Here is an 8,215-nt window from a genome sequence, read left to right on the forward strand (position 1 = left end):
CTACGTGCCTTGATCGGAGGCGGAAACAAACTTTGGTTTCAGTCCCATTCCATGCAACGCAAAAATAAATAGGGGAGAGCTGACACCTACATGTTTTCAGTTTATACGAGGTTAGCCTCTCCCCAACACCTCAAAACCCTAACACGATCATAAGTGCATTGCCAACGGAGTAAAGACCGAAGCCACCGCCAGCCTTCTCCGTAGCGTTCTGCAACTACACCGAGCTCCTCTGCATCACCATCGTCTTCACCGAGCCGGCCACCACTACCTCGACTACATGCGGGCTCCACCGATGGTCTACACCAATTCATCTACACCTACACCGACTACATCTCCTTACCGATCACCAAGATGGCCTCACTGAACGCAGGTACACCTCACGCTTCCGCAATAACGGGCACTTGATATTAGAGCTAGTGAATTGATGAACATCTAAGTCTAAAAATCAGTATCAGAACCAAAGTTGCCTTTAATCAAGCCTATTAGACCTTAATTATGTTAGATTGTATTCGGCTGATGTCGTTTTATGATCAAACGGGCCTAATTAGTTTTGGTTTACATAATTAGCGATCAATAATGTGTTTTAAGTTCACATTAGGCTCGAATTAATGCTCATGATCATGTTTTTGGGATGTTTATGTCTCGGTTTGACCAATTTTAATCTTACTTAGCACCAATTAGTGTCGAATTAGATCACATGTTCATGAATTTGGGGTTTAGGTGTATTTTATGCATATATGTGTGTTCTTGTGTGCTATTCAGATCGGTTTGAGGGCCTTAGGGCATCTATAAGCCTTGGGTAGCACTTAGAAGGGGGGGGGATTTGGGGAATCCAAAGTACCCTAATGAAAAACCTAAGAAAAATTCCCCAATTCCCCAAATCCAAGCCCTTTTTCCCCAATCCTAAAAGCCTAAGGCACTACACCCCCAATTGGAACTCTAAATCAAGATAGAATGGGGAATTCACGTTTTTTTTGGGCGCTTTTCATCTCTGTCGCTCCCGTCGGAGCTTCATGTTCTTCTCCGTTGGGATTCCCCCCCCTCCTATCCCTCGGTTGTCTCCTTGCATGAGGATCTTCCTCCGAAGCTCGCATCTCCTCTTGTGTGTGCACGGCGGAGCTCTGGCGCCTGACACTTCTTCTCACCACATGCACCATCAACACATGCAACACCACAACTCCAACCGACAGAGGTGTGCGCGACCTAGGTCGCACGCGAGCTCCGGTGGGTAGACCTGTAGCGCCGCCCTCTTCTTGTTCTCTCTCTACTGGCTCTGCTCTCTTCTCCTCCCACTCTCTCACTTTTGGGCCTGTAGCTTGCCATTGCCGGGGTACTCATGGGTTGCTGTTCTCTCTCGGGAGCGGGCAGAGAAATCAGGGAGAGAGGGGAGAATGAAAATAGGGTTTTGGAACCGACGGTCGGCATGGTTTTGTTCCAATGAGATCAGCGGCTGACCGTTGATCACAATGAATGGCTGGGGATCGCGCGGCATTCGTGCTGACAGGTCAGGCTGGCTTTGGACCACCGTCCGCATTGTGGGTCGTGCTCAAGCATGCACAAATTGCTGGGTCGGGCGACCGAATAGGCAGGGCCGTTTTCTTTAAGTTTTGGGTTGTCACTCCATGAGCCGGTCCTTAATCAGGTTACACATGTTTTACTTATTTACACTTGGACAAAGACTATCCAACCGGGTAATAACTATCAAATGTTAAAGGATATCCAGAACCTATACAAATGTTAGCGGACATATAGAACCGTAGCAAATGTTAAAGGATATCCAGAACCTATCATTATCCTTGAAACGTATCCACAAGCCCATCAACATTAACAAAACCATCTCTTCGCCCAAGTCCGAAATTCCATGTTGCTATGTTATGTTTATCATCATAGTTGCGTATGTCCACTAATCAGTTATATGACACTTCCCAATATCCTGATAGCATGGCTAACAAATTTTACTCAAAAGCCCCATATTAACTACCACTTAGGTTTCAAGGAATATAAAGCAAGAACTAGGTTCTGGATGCAGTTTTAAAAACAAAAATATTTAAAAATATAGGTTAGTGTTATCGAAATCTTGGTCTTGAAGTCCCTCGAACAGGTCCAAAGCGTTATCGACTAATCGCGAATTCTATCTACAAACAAAACAACATCGAATAAACAACAATAAACTCCAAATAGCAAAAACAATAGGAATAGAACGATAGACTGGGGTCTTTGATTGGACTGGACAAGAAAATCAGAATTGATTGGACTTCTCTCAAAGAAATATTAAGGAATTGGAAATAAAGCTTCACATGAAATGATAAGAACGGATTCACTGAAATGATAGAAATGATTGATTGAATTATTAACATGTGTGACCTAAAAATTAATACATTATTTTAAAATAAACTCATGTTTGTAACACAATGACATGTAGATTTGATCAGGACCTATATGTCATTGTGACGACCATAAATATACTAATTAAAATAATATCGTCATGTTGCAAGGATCTAGATGTTAATGAGAGAAAACTACTATAAAGATATGAGAACTGATACTAGAAATTGACATGGTTGGATAGATCATGATTTTAGAAAAAAAAAATTAGTGCAAGAATCACTCAGATCGGAGTTAAAACAAGAAGGTTATGACTAAAACAAATTTTAAGGTTTAATATGAAAAAGAAAAGGACTAAATTGAAATAAAAACATAAAGTTTGGGGACCTTTTTATAAAATAGAGATACCTATTTTATATTATGGAAAAATTTATGGACTGGTCTGTAAAAAGGACAAGGCCTTTTTTGAGAACAGGAAAGCTCAGCGGCCCGGGAGGGGAATAGGGAGGGAGAGTGGAAGGTTTTGGGCTGAGTTTTGGGAAGGAAATGGCCTGAAGGGGTTTTAGGAAATATGAAAAGATTTTTCTTTTTATTTTTAACCATTTGAAAAGGGATTTTAAACGAGCACCTTCTAGCGAATTTTTACAAATATTTTCGCTCATAAAAGTCTATTGTAACTACTAGCATGAATACATCAAACACAAATATAACCTATAAAAAATTTAAATTTAAAAATTAATTTCTTCTATTTGAACAAAATTTACAACTCCTATTTTAATTCTAGCAAAATTTTAAACTATTAAAAATTTAAAAATTTAGGGTGTTACAAAGAACCGATAACGATGGTTGAAATTTCGATGACACCTTGGGTGCGTGCTGTTCAAAGCTAACGCGTCGGGCGGAAGCCGAGACGTTACCAAGGCATTATGACGCATCTAATCTCTATGTAGAGGGATGTTGCGTCCAATCACCATTGGTTTGCGCGCGCGAAGAGTAGAGCATATGCATCAATTTAGGGTTAGCGTCACCATTAATTTGCACGAGCAAAGAGTAGAGCATAAACATCAATTCATTATTCTCAACCATATTCTCGAAGGTGTAAGGTTGCAAGTGTATGGCTGCACCTATATGTCATCGTCGTTGAATGAATTCAAACAGTCGAGTAGGTGAAAATTAAAAACCCACTCTTATTTATACTCGTTTTCACCGTAATCTTTGATTTAATAATATTGTCCTTGAAGGATGACAGCAAGATATCAATAGATTATATTTGTTATTTTTTAAATGAACGTGTAGTTATACAATTATTGAAAAAATATATAAAAAAAATCTAGCCTCGCACAAGTCTGAACTGCACAATACAGGGATCATTATCAGTGGTACGTCCGCGACAAAAGCTCCAGTACAGTCGAAGTAATCAAGTCCCTTCAGTGAGGCCTCTGCACGTTTAGCAACTCGAGGCTGATCATTCAATACTACCGAACGACTAGTCCTAGATTAGCTAGGTCATAGCGGTCGGGTTGCTGGCCGGATGCACGTAAAGCTGCACCACCCCATGTCCCCGACTGCCGATGAATTGATCTATAGTTTAGTGTTTTGTGTTTGACTAAACCCACATAAGTAATATGTTAAGATCATCTCCAACAGCTATCTTAAATTTTCATCTTTAAAATACTATTACAGCATCTCCTATCACTATTACAGCATCCCCTATCTCTAACACTGTAGCAGTACTGTATCACTGGATACAGATCTGTTGGAGAAGGATTTTCAGTGCTACAGTAGACCGTAAAATACTGTAGCACTAAAATTTGCAGATTTGGGGACTCCGTTGGAGATGGCCTAAGTGACATGGTTGTCTACTGGTCCACCGTTCTTGACATTTCAGCGGCGTCGAGATTGGGGGCCAGGAGACACCCCTCGCCGGCGGTTGCAACGGCGAGAATAGATCGATCAAACCTGCTGTTTATTAGGGTAGTGTTTGGTTTGTGAGATGGGGTAGCGCGAAGCGGATCTATTCTGTTTTTAGTTGTTTGGCTGAAATTTAGTGGGATGAGATGGTTCTGAATCAGATAATATTCTTCAAAGATTCGGGACAGATCCATTAAAAAAAAAAGCTGAACACAGTCATCTTACTTAGGACGGATCACTGACGGTGGGTCCGAAATCTAAAATAAACTCGTTCCATCCCATCTACCAAACAAACATCTGATTCCGGACCATTCCATTCCATCCTAAATACATGAATAAAATCATCCTATCCCACCTTGCTTTCCAACCAAACACTACCTAGGGCTTCTCTACCCATTTACTCTACTCCCTCCAAATCCAAAATAAAAGACGCTCTAATTTTTATGTTGATCAATACTCCTTTGAGTTATAAATAAATGTTTTTTTATATTGATACAATCTTGAACATATATATTTGGCTACTACTTTTTAGAGTATTATATTTCTATAATATGTCAAAGTTATACAATTATGAGTCTATTTTTCAAGATAAATTTATCCATAATATTTTCAAATATCTAAACTCAATATATAAAGAATAATTTATAGTCAATGTTTTAAAAAAAATTTGACTGCACGCAATTTAAAATGACACTTATTTATAACTCATTTTTTTACTTAGAAAGGGGAAGGTTGTGGCACCAGCAGTCTTAAGTCAGAGAGGGTGGGGTTGGGATGGTGGTGAGGCAATGAGAAGAGTGGATTAGCGGCAACAGTAGTGACTAGAAACGAGTAAGAAGGTGACACTGAGGAGTCCCGCCTATAGGATGGAGAAAAGGGTAGTGCGACAATGATTTGTTGAAGAAGAGGAAGGAGGGTGGCGTAAGAGGAGGGAATTGGCGTGAGAGGGGATGGTCATAGCCTTCTTGATGCGTGGGGCATGATTAGGAATGAGATGAGATGTGAACTGTTAGATTTTCATCCAACAATAAAAAATAGAAGTGACAAGAATTACAAATATTTTCAGATATTGATGGGAAGCTAGTGATTGTTTTCACCCCTGAAAAATATCCAAATATTTGAAAGGAGAACAATAACCATCCGCTGGAAGCAAATTCTATAGGTCTATATTCGAAAAGATCCTTATGAAATCTCATCCACGTTATCCATCCTGTGATCTAATGACTGAACTAAAAAAAAGAGTAAATATGTGTTAACACAGTAGAAAAGATCTTTATAAAATAGAATTCTATAAAATTTACTTCTGATGAGCTATAATAACTCTCAGAATAACGAGAAATCCGGTTTCTATCATGCATAAGTAATAGTGACCCGATGGGGCGGCTGTACAGTCTCCAAGCCTCGGTTTCCAAAGCGAGTAGGGTGCATCCTAAATTGAAGACGCGGGCGTGTGCGTGGGCGTTGCGATATCTCAAGACGACTAGTAGCATAAATAAACCTGGTATGTGAACGGGGAAGAAGCATGTTCCTTCACCTTCAGTACAAACTGTAGTAGTATCAGCTACTGGAAGTCTGAAACCAGCAGAGGTGAGAGCGGCTAGTGTGAGTGAGACAGGCAATGGGGTGCTTTCAGAAGCGTGCGGCTTTGGTGGTTGCGTTTGGCTTGCTGTTGCTCCTAACTTGTGAAGCATATGCAGGTCTAGCTAGCTTCGTATTGCATACCGTTGATGCTTCATTTTGTTAGATTTATCGATTCAGTAAGGCACAACACAGTTAAATTGACTAGTCTACTGCAATATTATCTCTCCCTCGTATTGTACTACTTTGTTCCTGCATGCATGCATATGTGCATTCTTGGCGACTCATCAAACCTTATGCTTCACGGCCAGCTTCTGCTTCCGGCGATTCATCGTCGTCTCGCAAGCTGCTCAATATCAGTAAGACCTAAACGCTCACCCCTACCTAGCAACTCCACGTTCCTTGCCGTACAAATTCTGATACAACGTTGTTGCATGCATGCATGCGTTGATCAGGCGAGCCGTTGCGCGGTGCTGGGCATTTGAGGCCGGAGCGGATGGGGCCGGACGACTGCTCGGAGGAGGACGTGGTGGTGTACCAGAACAGCGCGAACCCGCTGCCGAGCGGCATCCCGACCTACACCGTGCAGATCATCAACGTCTGCGGCGGCTGCACGGTGTCGGACGTGCACGTCTCCTGCGGCGACTTCGCCTCCACGGAGCTTGTCGACCCGGGCAAGTTCCAGCGCGTCGGCTTCAACGACTGCATCGTCAAGGGTGGCGGACTTTTGGAACCCAGCGAGACCGTCTCCTTCCAGTACTCCAACTCCTTCTCCTACACGCTCAACGTCGCGTCCGTTGCCTGCGAGTAGTGCCGGTGCTGCACTTGTTGCGTTCGTCGTTGACCGTGCCCTTGCTGTGTGTGTCGTCGTTGTTTGGTCTAAAACGATGTGAATACTTTCCATCATATCGGTTGTCGATCAAGCACGGTGGTTGGGGATCAAGCTATAGGGGTGTCTCAGTAGTCTACTTTGTATTTCTCTGGTTGGAAAAAAAACTGAATAATTTAAATCGGTTGTGTGGTGCTTTAACTTTGGACTTAACTAGCGTTGTCGAGAAGGATGAACTCATCAGACAATGTTGGCTTCTTAATATTGCAGTTGTTATTGTTCAACGAAATATCACACATGTCACGTGTTATCTGATAATGTGAGGGCTCTTTGATCAAAAGAAAGCTGATCGAGGAATTTCAAAGCACTACTGTATAATAGCCCTATATGTCGGCCTATTACTGCTGATTTCTAATAGGCTCACGGTGATACACTACTACAAAACCGGCCATATATACCGACTCATCACTACCAGCTTCTAATAAGCCAGCAGTGATGATGCTTTACTGCTGGTCCGTATGCCTCGCGGGAAAAATCAGTCAAGAACTAATAGTAACAAGGAGAATCACTGTTAGCTGATAAATTGAGCCGGCAGTGATTCTCTTCAATGCCGGTTTACAGGACCAACCGGTAATGAAGAAGCACCTAGACCCAAAATTTCATTCCAAATGGCTTTTGCCTTTCAAAACTTCACATCCGGCTCCTTATCTTCGTCACACGTCCGGCTCTTTCCTTATCCACCCACATCTCTCTCTCTCTCTCTCTCTCTCTCTCTCTCTCTCTCTCTCTCTCTCTCTCTCTCTCTCTCTCTCTCTCTCTCTCCATCGGCCTCCTCCCCACTGGCCTCGCCGCACCCAGCCGCCACACCGGGCGGGGGACCAGCTCGCCGCCTTCCGCGTCACCGTCAACACGCGCCTCAACCTGGTGCCTTCACCGGAGACGGTTAGAGAGGTGGGAGACAGTGGCGGCAGGGTGATGGTGGACATGGGCGATGACGACGAGGTGGCCGGGCTGCGGAGGTTGCTGATAGTGGTCACCACGACGTGGTCGGGCGCCAGGGAGCAATGGTGGCGCAGGGCCGAGCTGCTACGGCTGGCACACACGCTGCGGGTCGTGCACCCACCTGTGGTGTGGGTTGTGGTGGAGCCGGTCGCCGACGCGCCCGCCACCGCGGAGGTGCTGCGGGGCACGGGGGTCATGTACAAGCACCTCGCATTCAAGCCTGAGGAGCACTTCACCACGGCTGGCGTCGAGGCGCATGTGCAGCGAAACACTTGTGATTTACATCTAGGAGCTTATTGATGCCGCAACACTTGAGATTTTTTTAGAGAAATCGTGTCGTTGTTCATGTTTGCTTGTTGATATGTATATATAATGTATGATTTTTATGTTCAATGTGAACAAAAGGGGGAATGGGTTCATGTTTTTAAGGTGTCAATTTTTCTTTTTCGAGTGGTCGCAGCAGCGACGGAGCTTGCACCATGTGGGGGCACCAAGGCTCGAAAACACCGTGATGGTGGCAACGGTGGTGGCGACAGCTGAGCCGGCTCGGTTTCTTTTTTGGCTCGTGGA

At 43.5% G+C, this 8,215-nt stretch overlaps 2 protein-coding genes across 2 annotated transcripts; both read left to right on the forward strand.

The window, feature by feature from the left end:
- Nucleotides 1-5,854: 5,854 nt before the first annotated feature.
- On the forward strand, nucleotides 5,855-6,625 carry LOC133907205 (TPD1 protein homolog 1B-like). The gene is made up of 2 exons (XM_062349218.1): nucleotides 5,855-5,933; nucleotides 6,270-6,625. Exons 1-2 carry the CDS (start codon nucleotides 5,855-5,857, stop codon nucleotides 6,623-6,625), a joined length of 435 nt encoding a protein of 144 aa, XP_062205202.1.
- Nucleotides 6,626-7,618: 993 nt separating this feature from the next.
- Nucleotides 7,619-7,945, forward strand: LOC133907206 (probable beta-1,4-xylosyltransferase GT43A). The gene has a single exon (XM_062349219.1). It carries the CDS (start codon nucleotides 7,619-7,621, stop codon nucleotides 7,943-7,945), a length of 327 nt encoding a protein of 108 aa, XP_062205203.1.
- Nucleotides 7,946-8,215: the final 270 nt, after the last annotated feature.

The sequence above is a fragment of the Phragmites australis genome, chromosome 24 (genome assembly GCF_958298935.1).
Source record: "Phragmites australis chromosome 24, lpPhrAust1.1, whole genome shotgun sequence".
Classification (NCBI taxonomy): domain Eukaryota; kingdom Viridiplantae; phylum Streptophyta; class Magnoliopsida; order Poales; family Poaceae; genus Phragmites; species Phragmites australis.